We start from the raw sequence: 22,637 nt of genomic DNA, 5'->3' as shown, positions 1-22,637 counted from the left end.
ACTTGGAACCCTCTGCCCAGGGTCCCAGAGCAAATGACAGGGAAGACCAGGGCAGAACAGAGGTGGCCGATGGGTGGCATTTAACACTGTCATGCCTCCTACAGAGAACGCATGGGCTGACACGTGTCACCTTCTGCTAAATGACTTTCAGCGTCCATATACTCCCCACCCTCCAGAGACCACCGTCCCTCGGTCAGCCGATAACAACGCAAAGCTTAACACCCCCACGCAGCTATAACAACGGCAAAGCTTAACACAGGTCAATGGCAAAAACTGATGCTGGGGAGAAACGCTGAGAATTGTTCAGCCAGCATCACCTCAGTGCTCTGGCATTTAGCTGGCGACCCTGGGCCTAAAGCCACCGTTTGCGAAGGCTGAGCGGGTGGCACTTAAAGGCTGGATTAGTTTTGGGGAAGACAGCCTACTGAGAGTGTGGGCGTTAGGGTCTCAAGCCCACTGCCCGGGCTGGCAAGAAGAGGCAGCAGATGCCCCTTGGAAAGCCATGGCAGCCACGGTGTGTTTCTCTACCAGGCAGGCTGATGCGTGCCTCTATGGATTACGGAGTGAAGGATATCCCTCTTGCCAGCCCCTGTCCCCCGTAGGCACGGCAGAGAGGCTGTCCTTACCTTGGGAATTAGCCTGCAAGACCCCGATGCTGTCATCAAACTGCATAGATTTGATGTTGAGTGACGCCAAGATGCATTCCTTGTCCTGCAGCGAAGTATCATCAATATTATTCTGATTGGCTGACAGGATAACGCACATGTCACAGAGGTTGATGTTGACGGCCCTTAAATCAGCCCGACTTAACGGCGTACCCTTTGGCATAGAGGAAAGAGAGAAAAAAAAAAAGGAGAAGCAAAAGTGAGACTGAGGGACAAGAGGGAAAGAGGGGGGAAAAGAATAAAAACAAATTAAAGATTGAGCTGGAGCTTTGGGAAATTATTTAACAAGCATCTTTTTTACGCCTTGACATTAAGCTGGCCTAACTACAGTCAAGGGAATAGGAGCTGTGTGTTAATCTAAAGGGTAGTCGGTGCTGATGGCAGCATTTTAGGGTTGCTCTCGATACTCAATCAAGCTATTACTAACTAACGAGGGAGAGGAATTATGCCATGGTTCTATATCTTCTTCCTGCCTGGAAATTGTCTTGATTTAAGTAACTGTCCTGTGGCAACCTCTGGCTTTCAGAATGTAACGAGGGGGTGGCTTTCAAATGCCTGTTTATTTAATAGCAGGTCACTTCTGTCTCAGGCAAAAAGACAGCAGCTCCAACTAGAATTCCCAAGGCAGCCAAGAGGAGATAGCCAGGGAGCACGGTGTGATGAGGTGGGGCTGAATCTGGAGGATGTGGGAGCGAGTGGAATTAATGTGCTTCTTGCAAAGGGGATATGGAAAGGGGTGACGCTTCAGGTATATGATTTGAATGCATATTTTCAGCAAGAGAAAAACAAGGAAATCACCTAACTGTCCAAGAACAGAAGCATGGTTAAATACACTATCAGATATATATACAATGGAAGTCTACGTGGCAGGTAAAGGGATTGAAAGACCTCTCCGTGTAGGTATTGCCTTGGACGCATCTCAAGACAGAGGAGCAAGTGAAACAAATAAACAAAAAAAACAAGTTCTAGACAATTCAAAAAGTATGATTTCATTTATGTAAAAAGAAACCCACAGAACAGAACTACATACGTATGAATGTGTTTATAAATGTACGTACACTCAGAGAGAAAGCTCAGGAAAAGTACACACTAAACTAATAACTGTAATTCCCCCTGGGGAGGGAAATAAGATTGCGGGTGAAGGAAAGGTTTGCTTTTGACTTGATATACATCTGCTTTGTTTGACTATAACAAGAACATACTTGTATATTACTGGAGTAATTAAACATAAATAAGCCAGTAAACAGATTTTTAAAAAAATCCCATAACAAACAAAAAACGGTGGAAAAAAAATCCCCAGATCAAAGAGGTAATGACAGAGGCCAGGAATGCAGCCACTGGTAAAACAGAAGGGTTAGGATTGGAGGAGAGGGGCATGACCCCCACCTGCTCTGTGTCCTGGGCGTGGGGACCAGAGAAGAACTAATCAGGCCATCCCATGCGATAGGGCCCCAAGGGCATCATTCTGGGGTTCACCGCCAGCCACCAGCCTCCTTGATCCTCCAACCTGAATCCAGCTTCCGACTTGCCTTCATGGAGACCTGAGCTGTCTTCAGCTCACTGGCCGTGTAGGGAGAGGGTCTGTCAACTGCCTATGTCTCTGGATGCCTTCCTCTCGTTCTCCTTCCTGGAAAGGGGGCTTTGAGAAGATTGGACTTGGCTGCAGAGATCAAGCCCCTCAGCCCTCTTTTATGACTTGGTGGCGGTCATGATACTATTCCCAGCCTCCAAAACGTAACTGCAAAGTGGAATTATGGAGGGAGAGGCATCTAGTGCTACGGGGCTGGGAAGCTACTAATTCCAAGCTCCGGAGCAGGACCTTTCAAGAGAAGGAGAAGTCTCCCCCTTTTTACTGGGGTCTTTTGGTACAAAATAAGTCTGACCAACTTCCTGAATCATTTCACCAGTGTATAAGCCTCAGTTGCCTACATCCATATTCCTTTAATTCTCACCTTGTAGGGAATCCACCAGTAATTGTGATATAAGAAAATCCCTGCACAGCTGTACACGCATGATTTCAAAACTCAAGAAATACAAATGACATACACAGAAACACCTTGTGTTTCTCTGGGCTGGTCCTATATCTGGGGCCCTGTTTAAACAATGAAATATGTGGAGACATAGGTGAAGGCCCATTCCGTACCAATATGTTGTGTTCAAGTGTGATAAATTTTGGAGGGTTTGAAAAGGCCCTGCAGGTAGGAGAACTCATTCATATAGATGCAGGCAGATGAGTGGATGTGTACAAGAGCGTACAGAAGGAAACACACACAACAAGTACACACAGAAAACATCACACCCACACCCCCAACACTATACACATACACACATACATAGACTCCTGTATCCCAGAAAACTAATAAGCTCTTTACAAAATACTTTTAGACCCTAGTTCATTGTTCCCAAGGACCATGTGGAAGAGCACATGTAGGAAAATAATCATGGAAATATGTAATCACAACTATCATGTTTCTGAAATTAGGTATATATCTGTTTATGGTCTTTTATGTATATGACTATTTTTCTGCAGGTGACTATGTTTAACCACGTGTGTTCACTAAGTCAGTGAATTTGGGGCCCAGCAGCCAAAAGATATCTGTCTATATTTTTCTCAATTCTTTATATATTTATTGAGTGTCCACTGCGCCAGGGATACATTAGGACACATGGTATTGATAGCTACGAATGGGCATTACTTGTGGACCGATTCTTATGTCTTCCTTATTGAATTATATTACTTGACTCTTCTTTTTCCATTTCCGAGGTTCTAGAAGCTGATAATAGAAATAACAAATTTCAGCTCTGTAAGTGGGAAAAAATCCAGACTTCTTAAAATATAGAATAAAATCTGTGTTCCTCAGTTTTAGGGATGTGAACTTCCAAGAAAGATGTTTGGAGTATAAGTGATACTTGCATAGATTTGTGACCTGGAGAACTATACCAAAGGTTGAAATGTACAGTGCTCTACAATTATTTGAAAGTTTATGGAAAATATATTGATTAACGATTGGGAAGTAGTTAGTTATGTGACTCCCAGATCACGTATCCCATGCCCTCTCATTAAATTGTGGAGTCCCAAATTGTTCCTTTTAGATTTGGGTCCTAGTGTTTTGTAATCAAGAACATCACATGCACACACGTGCAAACATGTACACACACACACAATCTCATGAAAACATTACTGGGCTTCTAAATGACTGGGAGGGAGGGAGGGGTTGGCCAGCAGAAGGGGCTGGCCTTTTGTACAACAGAAATAAAGAACTCTGTTAAATGCATTTCGTTAAAAACAGAACATGGTAAAATAAGATTTCTCCAAGCATTCATAATGTCATAAATAAAGTGATATAAATAGTTCCTTATGTAAATTCTGCTATAAGGGCTATAATATTGTGAAGCGCTGGGTTTGGGTAGGCAAGAGAGAGACTGTATAGACACTGATATGGTTAATACGTTTGATACCAGCTAAACTCCATGACTGGTGAGCGACTAAACTTGGCTGCAAATCCCTTTTAATAAGGTCTCCCAGGGTTTGGATATTCCTAGACAGAGCATAGGGGAAGGGCTGAGTCCTCAGGTCCATAACCAGATGAAGAAGCAGAGGCATGATCAAAGCTACAACCACTCTATCCATCTGGGATTTTTCTTTTGTGAATGAAAAGAAGAGAAAAGCATTGCTAATGTGACCTTGGACTTACAGGCAATATGGACACTTTGGGGAAGTTATGAAGAGTCTCCCATTCCCGCTTGAGGTACTCGATGGAACCCACAAACACAATGTGCTTGAGCTCGTGGTAGTGAAAGTTGCTGGCACGGAGTGGCATCACCAGGTTCCGGAGGCCAATCAGGGCTGAAGTGACATCGCCAAAGATGCAGACCACCACGTGGCCACTCAGGACGGTCATGGCGGCTTCACTTCGAGTCTGCCGGAGGGAGAAGGGCACAGGCATTGGAGAGATGGGGTTGTGAAAAGGACTGAAAACATCACTTGTGTAAAATGCCAAGTAAACAATTGCTGAGTGCTTACCATGTGCTATTATGTTTTTAATTTCTTCATGTTACATGCCATATATATTTATAATTAGAGTAGGTGTGTATAAATTACATTGGTGGAATAAATACGTGCAAACATATTCACACGTATCACTACCTTCTCTGAGAAAAGATTTGAGGAAGATATGCCATCCACACATAACAGCAGAACTTTCAGGGGTAAAATAAGAGGGAATAGCAATATTTATGTCATTCGGAAAAGGAAGTCTTAGTTTCCAGGAAATTGCTGATAAAATGAGCTGTCTTGTGCGCTTCTGTTGCTGAGATGATGATAAAACAGTCAGACCCCTGCTGGCCTCGGCTTGAGAAATGAGTTCCAAATTCTAGACTCATCGATGGGATCTCGTAGGACGTCACTGCATCAGTAGGTAGAACACGATATCCTGAGCCAGGGGCTGGCAAACTCTGGCCCATGGGCCAAATCTGGTCCACCGCCTGCTTTTTTATGGCCAGTGAGCTTAGATTGGTTTTTATGTTTGAAAATGGGTTGAAAAAAAATCAAAAGAAGCATATTTCATAATATGTGAAACTTATATTAAGTTCAAATTCCACCAAATTTTATTGCAACACGGCTAATCTTACGTAGGTATTGTCTGTGGCTGCTTTTACATTACAAAAGCAGAGGTGATTAGCTGTGACAGAGACCGTATGGCCAGCAAAGCCTAAATTATTTATTATATGACCCTTTCCAGAGAGAGTTTGCCGACCAATGTCTACCGCTGCCTTGGGGTTTCCAGGAACATGACTGGAGTGGCCACCTGTGTTAAGTCATCAGAGGAAGATTCCCAAACAGCCACTAAAAGGATCAGAACAGCAAGGGCAACAAGCCCATGTCTTCCCCCAACTTTAGGCCTGTATTTACAAAGGAGACAAATGAAGGAATAAATCAGCCCAGTTAGAGCTTCCCAGGAAATGCACATGATTAGCTACTGCTGGCCCCACTGCTCACTGTGTTCATGCAGAAAGTAACACAGGAGGCCAGTGCTGGGCCTTTCTCTGCCTCTTTCTGGTCTGGTGCCTCCCATCTTGGCTTTCTTCCTCCCGTTCCACCCACTGCATGTCTGGATGGCCCCGTGTGGCTTACGATGCTTTTGGGGAGGCATATTAATGTCCCCTGCACATATCAAACTCTGCTCGATTTAATCCCTAGAATTGACCAGTGTATTGATTGTTTAAATGCCAATATTGCAATTCACGATAATGTCAGGGTTATTACAGTAACCCCCAAGGAGAGGAAGAAGCAAGCGTTCACTCCCTGATCGTTAGACTAAAGCAGGGGCTGTCACCATTATTGGTTTCTCTCCGCAACAGTACAGGGACATCTCAGACGGAGGCCATAAAAAATGTCTTATAAATAGTGACCAAGGAGGACCCACTAGGGAGTCACACCCCACATCACCGCTTCATGGATGATGCCTGGAGTTAGTTATCTTGGCCGCATGGAAGTGTGTGTGCCTAGGTACCACCAGTAGAGGGTCAACCAGTTTTGTAATGTGCTGTGATGGGACCCCTGATTAATTTTAATTGACCTGTCATCTGGGAGGCTAGCTCCCTTCAGCAAGCCTGAGGAATACCAAGCGGGTCCCGAAATCTAGAATAGGAAGGTAGGGAAGGCATCAATTAGCAGAGTGGCCAAGGCACAGGTGCTGACCACAGGAAATTAGATCTGGGGACCAAAACACCAATCCTTAGACCGGCCACAGCAATATCACCTGGAGAACCTGGTAAAGATCCCAATTCCTGGGACTCAGCCTTGGGGAGACTGATTCTGCCAGGTTTAAGACGCAATAGAGAAACTACTTATGTGTGTATCTTGAGTTTCCTACACATTCTTCAAGGCCTAGTCCAAATGGGGCCTTAAGAGCCATAAACCCCTTCCAAGATCAACTGTTTGTATCCAATAAGACTTCCCCAGCCACTTAAACACATACTAGATTCAAACAGCACTTTGTGCCTTGTAACGCTAAGCTTTGAATATATTGTTTCATGGTACGTTTGTATCTTTTAATTAGATGGTCATTTCCTCAAAATTACGGCCGTCTCATGTTTTCTAACCCCCAAAGCAGAGAGTATCCTGTGCCCAGAAAGCATCCTCATGTTGCCGGCTCTTCCAAGCGTTCTCATCTCTGTGCAGGGTTACTTTAGAGAGGGCTTTTGGGGCCACACTGTCTAAACAGCACCTCCCAGTCCCTTTCTCGCCTATCACCTCACTTTATTTTCTTCATAGCACGTTATCAATATCTCAAATGTTATTACATATTCATTGCCTACCTGGAGATCTGGTCTTTGCCCCCACTGGAACAGAAGCTCTATGAGACCAGTCAGGAGTTGTTGTACCCCCAGCAACAAGAACAGTGCCCAACATGTAATAGGTTTGTCATAAACGTTTTGTTAAATGATGTTATGTTTCAGGTGAGGGGAGTAGTAACTGGCCTCACTCAACCCTTTGGTGCTGGCAGGGGGCTCTGAACGTCAGTCAGCCATGCACTCCTCAGGATTATCTAGGCAAGCCATTAAAACCTTGGATCCCGCAATGCCAACCAAGCCTTTGACCTGTCCCCAGGTGGGTAACACCAGGATGAGTCTATATCCCTAGAGCAAAAGTGGGGCAGATACAACATCAGGATGTAGACACGTGCAGCAGCTTGGTGATGAAAACCATTTGCACTCCTTGGACGGGGGCTGTTTCCTAAGAATTCTGACTTTCTGTGCTTTTGTCTGTAACTTTCACACCTCCCAGACAGCCTCCAGCACAAAGCTGTATTGGTTCTTAATGCTCGATTATAATTAAATTGAGAAATCACACACACATTCAGATAAAACACAGGGAAAAAGCTAATGGATTAGAGCACAAAGCCATTCTGAGGAACTGGAACAGTCCTTTCTTAGGAAGGGTGGCCATGACATCAGAAATGATAGGATTTTCCTGGTGGACATAAAGGAGCAGGCCACAGCAATCCGGGGATTAGAAAGCACAAGGGAGAAAGAACCTTTCCATCTGAACTTCCTGATTATTAATCCATTTTTCATGGATTAGCAAGACAATAAACGGTAGGAGATGAAGGCATTAAAGCTTAAAGCTCTTAATCGGACAAGTCTAAAGAGTAGAACGGATTGTTATCTATGCTGACATTCTTGGGACACACCAGAAGAAGCCCACTACTGCTACTGAGAGGAGTCAACCAGGAAACGGCGCTCTGAGCCCCAGCCTTCCCGAGGTGGACCATGGTCACCCTTGTCATCATCAGCAAATGTGATCTGCCTGCCTACATCGTGTGCTAAGAAGGATCACAAATACGCAAATCAATTATCTAGAAGGATACAAGACACTGTTACAAACAAACGACAATACAGGTAGCATTCAGATTTCTTCATGGCATTTAATATATAATAATAATAATAACACGTAAGTTTATGGAGTCCTATAAACTTATTAAAACGTATGGGTTTTAATCTTCACTACCATCCTATGAGTTAAGGTCATTCTCGTTCCATCTTCTTACACATAAGAGATAGAGTGTAAAGAGCTCCAGTGACTCGTCCAAGGCCACACAGCTAATGGCACAGGCAGGCTCTGGCCCCAGAGCCACGTCCACAGGAGTTATGGTACATACTGTCTCCCATGATGCATTTCACACCGTATGGTAATGAGCCAATACATATTCAGTGATTGAACATTCCACTCGCAGGTCATGTTCTGATGAGAGTTCTAGCTGTTTCAAGACATGTCCTGAATATTAAGTATAAAAATAATCAGGTGCAGGGACTATCACCCCACCATCCAGTTAGGAAAATCTCATTCCTAGTAGACATAATTTGGGACAGAAGAGGATGGCATCAATTCTGTAATCTGTCACTCACCAGGATGACTTTCTCTATCTCCTTGGGTGCACACCAGTGAAACATCCCAGTAGAGTCGTACTTCTTCACGTTGGAGTCCATGTTGTCAATCTGATCATTGCCGGGAATTAACAAGGGGTCATGCCTGGGGAGAAGAGGACAGGAAAACCGAAGTGGAAAATGTGATAAATTATAAATGGAAAGTGCCCCGTGCGTTACACCTCGGAGGAGATGAAACATGCAGAGGAAGTGGTTGTCACTGAAGGCCACTCTCTTGCTTGCAGAACCCATCCTTTGAAAGATAACTACCTCAAACCACCACCACCACCACCTCCTGGACACGCAGGTGACCTTTGTCGGGTAGTAATTCTGCCTTTCTCTCCTGTTCTCCTTTTTCTAAAATGGACTTCACATCATTTTGTGGATTTAGTCTCCCTTCTTATGGATGTCTCACTCCTTCTATTCTCCTTTTACCAGCTATCCAATCTCTCCATGAGACACACACACACACATGCACACACCCTCAAGTGTTGTTATTAGCATTGGCAATGAAGAGGAAGGAATAGGAATAGAGCCTCATGCTGACTGACTGACTGGCACGAGGACGGAAAGCCAATTACTCGCTCCTTCTGACTACAACTTCTGACGTGATGCTCTTCGCACTAAAAGCTTTAACAGGCTGCACTTTAAATATTTTAGCAATTTGCCCAATCGGATTTTGCTCTCCCTGGCTGAAGCCCTTTAAAGATTCAGCAGCATGTCACTTCAGAGCAGACTGACTACCAAATGCCCACATCTGGAATACATGATTTCAATGCTAAACAACACCCTCTCTCCTTGCCTTGACAACTGTATTTGCACTCACTGTCCAATGATGCTCTCCCCTACCCCTACCTTCACCTCCCAACTGCCACACCCCTTAGATGAGAGCCTCAAGCTCAGAGGCATCTTAATAAACTTGTCTTGAATTCTCAGAGCTACAGTCACCCCCTCTTGCCTCGTTTACTGGAGGAAAAGAAAGTTGCCTCTACAGAGGCCTCCCCTCCAGTGGATGGGCAGAGCCTTACCGATAACCTCAAGAATTACAATAGAATCAGGCAGCTCTAACAAGCTTACAGCATAAGAAATATAATCCTGCATCCTGGTCCACATCCATTGTCTAGATTCTATCTCTGATAGAGATTCTGCACCTCTATTTTCAGGGAGGCATTTGGGTTTCTACAAGAATAACTGCATAAAATTAGGACAATGTCCCAGGCATAGTTGGCTATCTGTGCAGTGGAGCCATTTTCCCTGAATAATCTTGTCAATTCAAGATAGAAAATGAAAATGAGTTGAAATTCCAAAATTTACTGTGAAGTGATTTTACCTTTGAAACCATCTATTTCAAGCATTAAAGAGTGAACTTTATTTAGTTCTTAGTACTTCTTCCTCTGAAAGTTCTCTGGTATTTCTCATTTGTATGTTCAGAACAAAGACGGTGGGATAGCAATCCCTCCTACATAGTCCAGAGACCTATTAGTAAGTCTTCAGGATCTCTACCATGGCCCTCCTAATAGGCCTTCCAATCCCACTTCAGATGGGAAGACTCTCACTGCATTTATTTATTCCTGAGAATTTTCTTTTAGGCTACACCAAATGACAAATATCATGTGAAGCCATCCCGCAAAGTTATCTTCAATGAACACGCTAGATTACTATAGGAACTGTCATATCTGATCTTAAAAGGAGAAGAACAGTTAGCTCGGAACAACATCTCGGTAGATGGGTTGTTGGAATGTGAGAGGTGTTGTAAACCAGCAGGTCACCTTTCAAATACTGAGCTCCGTCAAAAATGCTAAAATAAAAAGGCACTTGCTGGTAAGAATGGGTCACAGATCAGGGCAAGATCAAATCTGAATATTTTTGTCCTTGAAGACTCTTTAAGAGTTCTATAGATATCCACGACCCACCATAAAGAAGAGGTCTGAGAAAATGAACAGAATGGACTCTTTCTTCCCAGCCCTAGAAGAATGTATTTCAGTTGGAAGCGGACCTTAATAAATTTGTCCTGAAGATACAGAGCCAGGTTGTTTATTGGTTGGAGAGGAGGTATTATCTCAGGGAGGTCTGAGACCTGCCCCCAGTGTATTCAGGATTTATATTCATATAATATTAGCAAGCAAGCAAACGCTGTAGTAAGCTGGCCAAAATTCCTGTCACAAAATACGTGCCTTGAGGGAGAGGAGATACATTTTGATTCCCTATTTTTTAGGGAAGCAATCATCCCTTGGTTACTCTGGCCTCCAACCCTCATCCTAGAAAAGTAAATAAGGTGGGAAGATGCCGAGTTAGCATCTCCCCACAACTAGGGCACCTGCCAGTCACTGGTGGAGGACCCTGACACCCAAGGAGACAGGAGGAACCCCCAAATGAACTGGTAGGACGTGGGGGGACTGAGAGGGGAGGAGAAGTGGAGGCCAGACAAGATTGGCGCCCCTGAGGCCGGGGAGATCAGGAGAGGCAGGCGGGAGGGGCCCTCCGGAGGAGTGGGAGAGGAGCAGAGGGCGACTGCCCTGCCCACTCGGGCCAGGAAGCCTGCTGGGCCCCCAGGTGAGGTCCCCTGCCCTCTGAGACCAGGGGTGGGGGGCACGCCTGGGCCCCTGCTGTTCTGTTGAGCCTAAGCCCCACCCCCCACAGCCCCCAGGGCCTTTTCCAGCCCAGTGGGTCCTGAGCCTTGGCCCCGCCCACCGCCCAAACCTCACCCTTGCTTAGGCCCCGCTCTCCACAGCCAAGGCCCTTTCCCCCTTTTTAAATTTTCCTTTCCCTCCTCCTCTTTGTTACTATTGTGGTACTGTTGTATCTTCCAGTTGTTGATTCATCTATATTTTTATTTTTATATTCTTTCTAACATATCTATTAGTTGCCTAGTCTAATTTTATTTTTTACTTTGTTTCTTTTTCTAACCACCCCACATGGCTTGCGGGATCTTGGTTCATGAGCCGGGGGTCGGGCTGAAGCTCCTGCAGCGGGAGCTCTGAGTCCAAACCACTGGACTAACAGGGAACCTCAGACCCCAGGGAATATTCATTGGAGTGAGGGCTCACGGAGGTCGTCATCTCAGCACCAAGACCCAGCTCTACCCAACAGCCTACAAACTCCAGTGTTGGAAGCCTCAGGCCAAACAACCAGTAAGACAGGAACACAACCCCACTCATTAAAAAAAAAAAAAGTGAGATGGCAAAAAAATATGTCACAGGTGAAGGAGCAAGGTAAAAACCTATAAGACCAAATAAATGAAGAGGAAATAGGCAATCTACCTGAAAAAGAATTCAGAGTAATGACAGTAAAGATGATCCAGTATCTAGGAAATAGAATGGAGGCACAGATTTAGAAACTACAAAAATGTTTAACAAAGATCTAGAAGAACTAAAGTACAAACAGAGATGAACAACACAATAACTGAAATGAAAAATACACTAGGAGGAACCAATAACAGAATAACTGAGGCAGAAGAACGAATATGTGAGCTGGAAGACAGAATGGTGGAAATAACTGCCAAGGAGCAGAATAAAGAAAAAAGGTTGAAAAGGATTGAAGACAACCTCAGAGACATCTGGGACAACACTAAACATACCAACATTCGAATTATAGGGCCCTCAGAAAAAGAAGAGAAAAAGAAAGGGTCTCAGAAAATATTTGAAGAGATTATAGTTGAAAACTTCCCTAACATGGGAAAGGAAGTAGTCACCCAAGTCCAGGAAGCACAGAGAGTCCTATACAGGATATACCCTAGGAAAAACAGACCAAGACACATATTTATCAAAGTAACACAAATTAAATTCAAAGAAAAATACTAAAAGCAGCAAGGGGAAAAACAAAAAATAACATACAAAGGAATCCCCATAAGGTTATCAGCTGATTTTTCAGCAGAAACTCTGCAGGCCAGAAGGGAGTGGCAGGATATACATAAAGTGATGAGAGAGAAAAACCTACAACCAAGATTACTCTACCCAGCAAGGATCTCATTCAGATTCAATGGAGAAATCAAAAGCTTCTCAGACTGGCAAAAACTAAGAGAATTCAGCACCAACAAACCAGCTTTACAATATATGCTAAAGAAGCTTCTCTAGGTGAGAAACACAAGAGAAGAAAAAGACCCACAAAAACAAACCCAAAACAATTAAGAAAATGGTAATAGGAACATACATATCGATAATCACCTTGAATGTAAATGGATTAAATGCCCCAACCGAAAGACACAGACTGGCTGAATGGATACAAAAACAAGACACGTATATATGCTGTCTACAAGGGACCCACTTCAGACCTAGGGACACATGCAGACTGAAAGTGAAGGGATGGAAAAAGATATTCCATGCAAATGGGAATCAAAAGAAACCTGGAGTAGCAGTGTTTATATCAGATAAAATAGACTTTAAAATAAAGACTGTTAGGGCTTCCCTGGTGGTGCAGTGGTTGAGAGTCCGCCTGCCTATGCAGGGGACACGGGTTTGTGCCCCAGTCCGGGAAGATCCCACATGACACGGAGCAGCTGGGCCCATGAGCCATGGCCACTGAGCCTGCGTGTCCGGAGCTTGTGCTCCACAACGGGAGAGGCCACAACAGTGAGAGGCCCACGTACCGCAAAAAAAAAAAAAAAAAAAAAAAACAAGACTGTTACAAGAGATAAGGAGGGACATTACATAATGATCAAACAATCAATCCAAGAAGAAGATATAACAACTATAAATGTTAGGAGAACGTCAATACATATGGCAAATGCTAACAACCATGAAAGGAGAAACTGACAGTAACACAATAATAGTAGGGACTTTAACACCCCACCTACACCAATGGGCAGATCATCCAAACAGAAAATAAATAAACACAAGCTTTAAATGACACAATAGACCAGATAGATTTAATTGATATTTACAGAACATTCCACCCAAAACTGGCAGAACACACATTCTTCTCAAGTGCACCTGGAACATTCTCCAGGATAGATCACAACTTCGGTCACAAATCAAGCCTCAGAAAATTTAAGAAAATTGAAATCGTATCAAGCATCTTTTCTGACCACAACTCTATGAGATTGGAAATCAGTTACAGGAAAAAAAATGTAAAAACACAAATACATGGAGGCTAAACGGTGTGCTACTAAATAACCAAGAGATCACTGGAAAAATCAAAGAAGAAATTAAAAAATACATAGAAACAAATGGCAATGAAAACATGACAATCCCAAACCTACGGTACACAGCAAAAGCAGTTAGTTCTGAGAGGGAAGTTTAGAGCAATTCAGTCTCACCTCAAGAAACAAGAAAAATCGCAAATAAACAATCTAACCCTACACTAGAGAAAGAAGAACAAAGAAAACCCAAAGCCAGTAGAAGGAAAAAAATCATAAAGATCAGAGCAGAAATACATGAAATAGAAATGAAGAAAACAATAGCAAAGATCAATAAAACTAAAAGCTGGTTCTTTGAAAAGATAAACAAAATTGATAAACCATTAGCCAGACTCATCAAGAAAAAAAGGGAGAGGATGCAAATCAACAGAATTAGAAATGAAAAAGGAGAAATCACAACTGACACTGCAGAAATACAAAGGATTATAAGAGACTCCTACAAACAACTACACACCAATAAAATGGACAACCACAAAGAAATGGACAAATTCTTGGAAAGGTACAATTTTCCAAGACTGAACCAGGAAGAATCAGAAAATATAAACAGACCTATCACAAGTAATGAAATTGAAACTGTAATTAAAAATCTTCCAGCAAACAAAAGTCCAGGACCAGGTAGCTTCACAGGCAAATTCTATCAAACATGTAAAGAAGAGCTAACACCTATCCTTCTCAAACTCTTCCAAAAAATTTCAGAGGGAGAAACACTCCCAAATAATTTCTACAAAGCCATCATCACCCTGATGCAAAAACCAGAAAAAGATATCACAAAAAAAGAAAAGTATACACCAATATCACTGATGAACATAGATGCAAAAATCCTGAACAAAATACTAGCAAACAGAATCCAACAACAAAGAATCATACACCATGATCAAGTGGGATTTATCCCAGGGATGAAAGGACTCTTCAATATACGCAAATCAATCAGTGTGATATACCACATTAACAAATTAAGGAATAAAAACTATATGATCATCTCAATAGATGCAGAAAAAGCTTCTGACAAAATTCAACACCAATTTATGATCAAAACTCTCCAGAAAATGGGCACAGAGGGAACCTACCTCAACATAATAAAGGCCATATATGACAAACCCACATTAAGTATCATACTCAATGGTGAAAAACTGAAAGCATTTCCACTAAGATCAGGAACAAGACAAGGATGCCCACTCTTGTCACTCTTAATCAACATAGTTTTGGAAGTCCTAGCCATGGCAATCAGAGAAGACAAAGAAATAAAAGGAATACAAATTGGAAAACAAGAAGTAAAACTGTCACTGTTTGCCTATGACATGATACTATACATAGAAAATCCTAAAGATGCCACCAGAAAACTACTAGAACTAATCAATGAATTTGGTAAGGTTGCAGAATACAAAATTAATGCACAGAAATCGCTGGTATTCCTATATACCAACAAAAAAAAAAATCAGAAAGAGAAGTTAAGGAAACACTCCCATTTACCATCACAACAAAAAGAATAAAATACCTAGGAATACACCTGCCTAAGTAGGCGAAAGACTTGTACTCAGAAAACTATAAAACACTGATGAAAGAAATCAAAGATGACATAAACATACCATGTTCTTGGACTGGAAGAATCAATATTGTGAAAATGACTATACTACCCAAAGCAATCTACAGATTCAAAGCAATCTACAGATACAATGCAATCCCTACCAAACTACCACTGGCACTCTTCACAGAATTAGAACAAAAAACTTTACAATTTGTATGGAAACCTCGAACAGCCTCGAAAGACCTCGAACAGCCAAAGCAAACTTGGGAAAGAAAAACAGAACTGGAGGAATCAGCACCTCAAGTTTGAACTATACCACAAAGCTACAGTAATCAAGACAGTATGGTACTGGCACAAAAACAGAAATATAGATCAGTGGTACAGGGTAGAATGCCCAGAGATAAACCCATGCACATATGGTCACCTAATTTATGACAAAGGAGGCAAGAACATAAAATGGAAAAAAGACAGCCACTTCAATAAGTGGTGCTGGGAAAACTGGACAGCTACATGTAAAAGAATGAAATTAGAACACTCCCTAACACCATATACAAAAATAAACTCAAAATGGATTAGAGACCTAAATGTAAGGCCAGACACTATAAAACACTTAGAGGAAAGCACAGGCAGAACACTCTGTGACATAAGTCACAGCAAGATCCTTTTTGACCCACCTCCTAGAGAAATGGAAATAAAAACAAAAGAAACAAATGGGACCTAATGAAACTTAAAAGCTTTTGCACAGCAAAGGAAACCATAAACAAGACAAAAAGACAACGCTCAGAATGGGAGAAAATATTTGCAAATGAAACAACAAAGGATTAATCTCCAAAATATACAAACAGCTCACGGAGCTCAACATCAAAAAAAAAAAAAAATCCAATTTAAAAAATGGGCATAAGACCTAAATAGACATTTCACCAAGGAAGACATAGAGGGCCATCAGAAACCTCCCTGAACAAAGTATCCCAACATTATCAGTTTACAGAACAACAAAGAGAATCACTTTCATGGGCTCTCGGACAACTCCTTAAAGATTTACTTGGAACCGAGGCCCAATACTAGATATTGCCTTTCACATCTTAACTATCTTATATATTTCCTCAACTCAGAAAGTAATCCCAACTCCCCCAAAATTGATTCAAGGCTCATTTGCCACTTACCACTTAGCCAACGTACAAGTCTTATTTTAGGGTAAAACTATGAGGTGAAGTGTATCTGCTGTGTAGTTGTTATGGTCTGAGTTGTATCCCCGCCCCCATAAAATTTGTATGTTGTAGTCCTAACTCCCAGTATCTCAGACTGTAACTGTATTTTGAGATATGGTCTTTAAAGAGGTAATTCAGTTAAAATGAGGTCATTAGGGTAGGCCCTAATCCAATATGACTGTCGTCTTTATAAGAAGAGGAAATTTGGGCACAGACATGTACAGAGGGAGGATGATGTGAAGTCATGGGGAGAAGATGGGCATCTACCAGCCAAGGAGAGAGGCCTGAAACAGATCCTTCCTCTGAGGCCTCAGAAGGAACCAACCCTGCCAACAGCTTGATCTTGGACTTCCAACCTCCAGAACCGTGAGAAAATAAATGTCTGTTGTTTAAGACACTCAGTCTGTAGTACTTTGTTACGGCAGCCTGAGCAAATTAATACAATAGTGCACCTCAAAGAAAAACGGGCACAATGTACCAGATGTCACTCCACTGATGACCCTGGCTGTCCTTCTTGCACCTTAGGGCTCAGCTGTTCATTTAAAGGAGAAAAGCATCCTGCCATCAGTTTAGGAATACATGGAAACATACCAGAAAGACACAGTATCTTCATGAAAGAGTTTGGGTCACATACGTACACAATTGGATCTGCTCTATCTGGAAGGAAACTTCTCCCCCAGTCTTTAACTTGCATTTGAGGATCAATACTTATGACAGTCCAACCAAAGAAAACAAGAAACCCGGACACTAGCCAGTTAATTTGTTCAGTGGAACCAAGAGAGTTGACCCCCCAAGGGAGTGTTTGGAAGTGGATACCACTGAGGGCAGAAAACCACCTGTTTCTTTAGTGATTAAGTATACTGGCTCCAGAGCCAAAATGTCTTTCATCAGGTTTTGGCTCATCTACTGCTTGCTACATTGTGCCTTGCCTCAGTTTCTTTATCTGTAAAATGGGAATGTTAAACATCATCATTAGTTAATGGAGTCAATTTGAGGGTTGCCTGAGTAAAGACATGGCATGCACTTAGCACAGAACTTGACACAGAGCATGCCCTCAATAAAGGTTAACTACTGTTATTATTATCATTCTTTTATTCTTTGCTTAGAACTCACTTATATATTTGTAGCTGTTACAATGGTGAAAGGAGACAGGAAACAGAAAGTGGTTCAATAATAAAGGTGTGGGGTTCTCCTACTATTACTTTGACTACTAGACTATTACTACTACTACTGTTGCTACTAAGATGACTAGCCATCATGGGTTGAGCTCTTATAAATGTTGCTGTGCTAAAACTTTTACCTACATTTTGTGATTTACTCATCACAATGATACTTACAGGTAATTTCTGTTATTATCACCCACTGGTACAGATGGGAAACAGAGTGGATAAGTAATGTAGAGAAGACAGTTAGTGGGAAGAGAACACTGCTTTGCCCAGAGAGGTCTTCTTAACTGGAAGTCAGTGCAGCGTGGCCCCCGTCTTACCCCCTCCCACTTGCAGGAGGCAGCTGGATCGTGCTCATTCCCCACTGCAGCGCCCCAAGCCACAGTGCCCTCTACGTTGCAAAAAAGAAAAGCAGCATGGTGGGCATTTATGAAATGCACAGCTGGTGTGAATTATCAGTAGAAAATTTCCCCATGAGTCCCTGTCAGGACAATGTGCTAAGGAGAGCCTCAATAATCAACTAAGGCTGGGTGAGTTTTTGTCTTGTCCCAATATCTGAAGACTCCATTTAGGAATACCCACATTTTTATAACAACCGAGGAGCTCCAGTGAGTTAAATTTTTCATAGCTATGCTTCTTGAATCTCAGCTCATACCTCCAAAGTCCGCAGCTAGATATTAAGCTTACTTCACTTCAAGAAAAGAATAAAAGATCATCGTTTTGAGGGTCTGCGGAGCAAGGAATGCCGCTTGCCATCAATTAATCTCAGGAAGTGAACTAAATGCCCAGCTACAGCAGACACACAAAAAGCTTGCCTTGAAGACAACAGCCTAAAGCAAAACCACAAATCTCTTTTCTAGCAAACCTGCTGTGAAGAAGGTGGCATTATATTTTAAAGAGCACAGTTCCTCTTGGAGGAAAATTCAAATTTTTCTGTGTGGCAGTGGGTCCGATGCTGGACTTCAGAAATTTACATTAAAGTACAAGTACAAACCAAACCAAACCGACAAACAAAAGGTATGAAAGAGGAAAGTTACCAAATGGGTTTAAAATTGCATCCTTTCCCTTGCTTGATTTTCAGGACCTCATTTCTCATCACATGATAAGGCCCCTCCTATCATTACAAGCGTCCCATCTAGATTGAGGCCATCTCTACAGAAGTCTCCCTGGGGAACGGGAGGCTTGATAAAATTGGGCCATTTCTCATGCCTCTGCAGGCCTTCCACCCCAGTGGCAAAGACTGATTTTACTGAGTATCTGTTATGTCAGGCACCATAGTAAGGGTACCAGAACGCTTCTGAAGCCTCCCGGTTTGCTTCAAATATTCCTCCTGTGCTGTCCTCCTCCATAACCTCAGAGACAGACGTGGCTTTCCCCTCCTGGGAGCCCTTAACAGAAGTAAGATGCTCTTTCAGAGATAATGATTTGCACAACTGTCTGGTGATGTTCTTCAGGGCAGGGAACTCCGGTTTTACTCTTCCACACATTTCCAGAACCCCGCAGAGGACCCAGTAAACAACCAACTACCAAGAGAAGCTGATGAATGATCTCTGAACATCTCAAATCATTCAACAGAAACTCCCCCAGACCCTCTATGCAGACCAGAAAAAGTGTCCAGTGAGAGCCCCTTCGCCTTTGACACCTTGAGACCATTTGTTTGAGGAAGAATCAAGGCTCTTGCGCTGTTTCTCCGCTTTACAGGGACAGTACTTGAAATTAGGGCATCGTGATCGGAAGGAAGGGAGACTCTGTAGTATGTCTCTAACCAGTCAGGCTGCCTGGAATGTGCCTGAAGCCAGCTGCTGTAACTGATCAGCAGACAGGACTCGTGTCTGATGTACAATGCGGTCAACACAGCTGTTTTTAACAACTGTTTAGTGCTCCAGTGCCAGGGCTGAACATTTCTGTGAGAAGGGTCCCCATCACGTGAAGCTCCTCCCACGGCTCTGATTCCCGTAAGCGGTGGTTCTCGAAGCATGACCCCACACCAGCTGCCTCAGCATCACCTGGGAGCCTGGGAGAAATGCAGTTCTCCAGCCCAGCCCAGACCTACTGAATCAAGCTGTATCAACAAGGTGCTCCAGATGATTCTGATGCTGAAATTTGAGGATCACTGCTGTAAAGGTTTGCCCAAATGGACAGGCTTTGTGGTTCGAGGCAATCCTACCAAAGTTAGCAACTATCTGCAACATACGGACTGGAAGGCTGTGGTTCTTTTCAACGAGGCCGGGATCAGAGTGAGGCCATCGAGGGGCCTCGGTGCAAAACGGAAGGGGGCACCTCACATGCCCCACTGTAGTCCTGGCCCTGTTATTCAAATGGAGAATGCAGCTCTGGTGACCAAAGTGCACCCAGGTCACCTGCTCTGACTCTCGCTCTGTGACTCTCTGGAACTTGAGGGGTTGTGTCAACACTTGATAGAAATTTCTAACCTGGAAGCCACGCAAATGACTCTCTCTTGCTGACGTCTACCTCCGAGAGCTAATCAGCAAATAAACCAGCATAGAAAAGCAAATGAAATATTCTTTCTTATCGAGTGCAACGCTTATAATTCAGTTTTCCACCCTCCTTGCTTCCCATCGCTTCTTCCACTCCACAGAAGACAACGTCGCAGGCAGTAGCTAAGTCCTTCAGGGCAACGTTCAGGAGCCGCAGGTCACATGCATGGGTCTCTGGCTGCGGCAGCCACAGGAGACCGGAGGGGGTCTCAGGTGGTCTCCTCAAAAGGGCCCACACTTAGGTTTTCAGCACCGCAAATGGTTCTGACTCAACGGATCCGCTTCTTTCTTGGGTGCATTTTATTTCTGGGTGAATTCTCTTTCCTGCTAGGTCGCAAGGATCCTGACTTCGGGATTCTGCCCTAACTCATCCTTCAAAGCTGCCTCCACTATCCTATGTAATGCTCGTCTCTCCTGAGACACGGCTGTCCCCTACCCCCGCCCCCATCTCCCCGAGGTGGCCAACCTTGGAGCCACCTTGAGAAAACCTTCAGGCCACACTGGCCAAACTTTCTGTATCTCTCTACTTGCATTTTGTTTTCTTCTTCTGCCCAACAAGGAAACAATCAAGAACTGCTGCTCCCTAGTATGTCATCTCTTGCTAGACAGCCACCGTCCTCAGAGCAAGAAGGAAATTACTGCCTTTATTTATATCTGGGAGACCAGGCGGGAGAGCCGACTGTTCTTCAGTCCTGGAGGAGAGTGGACAACACGCTTCTGAAATGAGGGGACAGGATAATGACCCTCTGCTGTGTATGCAATGTGTCCACGGACCTGTGTCAAATCCACCAAGCCTTGGGATGACGAGACCCACCATTTCTTTCTTCTGCAGTCCCTTGAGGGCCTGTCATTTGCTATCTGTTTGTGCATTAAGAGGTGAATTTACTTAGCTGAGCTGTCCTGGCCTTCCTTCTTCATTCTGCCCAGCGAAAGAGACTGGGAGAGTGGCATTCTGTCCCCAACTCTGAGTGGGCTCAGGCCACTTTGCCATTTTCTATTACTACAACCTTTCAAGCTGGCAGTCCTAACAAAAAGACCCCGTGAGAGGTAGGTGTCAAAAGGGAGAGGCTGGGACTTAACAAGCAGATGAGTTTATTTCATTTAATGATCAGTTAGGGCCCAAGAGGATAATCTGTTTTACTCCAATCATATTTCCACTCTGACTCAGAAAACAAATATCTAATGTTTCCTGGGTCTTATGACACGAAGCTCCTTTCACAGCGTTCAATATCTGTTTTTAGCGCTGTCAGTTATCCTTGCTAGCCTGGCTGGGGGCTATCTCTTTGTGTAAAGCGTCCACCCGACACATCCTGGGTAAATCCTCATAGCCCGTGGTATCTTACACCAAGTCCCCTCTAGCACCTGAGGGAAGAGGCGTTACTGTCATTATGTCAGGAATGCTCTGTGTCCTTCTTGGGAAGACTGTTTAGCCCACATCTGGTCCACTATTCTGAAGCAGACCCTGAACGGTTTGGTACCCAGAGGTACCACGGGTCTCCAGAAGGCACTGATGGAGGGTTCTAAACCCGTCCTTATACTTTCATCAGTGATCCTCCCAAAACACAAGTTAGGGCCCTGCCTCCTCAAAAACCAGCAAGGTTTTGGCCTATGACAGGAAAGGCCTAATATTTGCAACTCCAGTTATGCAACTCCAAGGATGCCTTTCTCCAGTCACATCAAGCCACCCGCGATGGCCTGAGCACTTTCCTATTCCCCTCATCGGGCAGAAGAATGAAGCAGTAAACAATATGGGTTTGGAAACCAAACCATCTGGGTTCAAATCTTCCCAGTTAGGTAAGACTGACTAGATTTACTACTCTTTACATCTCTGTGACTCAATTTCCTTATCTGTAAAATGGACGAGAGCGCAATCCCTCCTCCTGGAGCTGTAGTTAGGATTCCATGGATTAACAGGCCTAACGCTCTTGGAACGATGCCTGGTGCCTAGTAAACGAAGGGCAAGGGTGGCTAGCGCTATTAGTCGAGCATTCTCCATATCCTTCACAACCCAGGCTCAGCCTCCCAGACCAGAGGTAATGAGGGCACCCTCTGCTCCCACAGCCCATGCTGGTAGGTCTCTGCTCTGTCCTTATTCCGTTTTGCTGTATACGCATGTCTGTCTCCCACATCAAACCGTGAGCATTTTGAAGACATGTAACCCATGTAACTTGAGGAGTGTAATCCATCTTACTTTACACCCCTCAAAGACCTTCCACAACATCTTGAGTACGGTAGGCTCGCTCTAAACATTTCCCAGAAACGAATTAATCTGAGAAAAGAAACAGAAGCAGGCAGCTAAAATGCATAACCTTTCGGGCTGCATTTGAGGACACAGTGTGGGAGCCTGGGCATCTCCCCCATTACCATCTACCCACTGAAGACATATTCTCAGCGGCCAAAAAGCATCTGTGAAGGGAACTACTCGAAGGTGGCTGTGAGAAGAACCAAATGTGACAGTAGCTGGGGCCGGGATATAGGAATCCAAGAATCTCCTTCAACTGGAGTCAAAATG

General features: G+C 43.6%; 1 protein-coding gene across 9 annotated transcripts in view; it reads right to left on the bottom strand.

Moving 5' to 3' along the window:
* KCNMA1 (potassium calcium-activated channel subfamily M alpha 1) overlaps positions 1-22,637 on the bottom strand; it is a 736,798-nt gene that overhangs the window by 66,296 nt on the left and 647,865 nt on the right. For 7 of the 9 annotated variants that reach the window (XM_073793411.1, XM_033841924.2, XM_073793406.1 and 4 more), the window contains 3 exons: positions 8,577-8,700; positions 4,361-4,585; positions 627-819 (listed from right to left, as the gene is read on the bottom strand). In XM_073793411.1, coding sequence (XP_073649512.1) covers positions 627-819; positions 4,361-4,585; positions 8,577-8,700 — 542 coding nt within the window. Of the gene's footprint in view, positions 1-626; positions 871-4,360; positions 4,586-8,120; positions 8,446-8,576; positions 8,701-22,637 lie in introns of those variants that run through there. The other 2 variants (XM_073793407.1, XM_073793410.1) reach the window with 2 other exon arrangements.

This window comes from Tursiops truncatus, chromosome 16 (assembly GCF_011762595.2).
Source record: "Tursiops truncatus isolate mTurTru1 chromosome 16, mTurTru1.mat.Y, whole genome shotgun sequence".
Taxonomy (NCBI): domain Eukaryota; kingdom Metazoa; phylum Chordata; class Mammalia; order Artiodactyla; family Delphinidae; genus Tursiops; species Tursiops truncatus.
The sequence above is the reverse complement of the archived record's forward strand: the minus strand, read 5'-3'. Positions and strand labels throughout refer to the sequence as shown.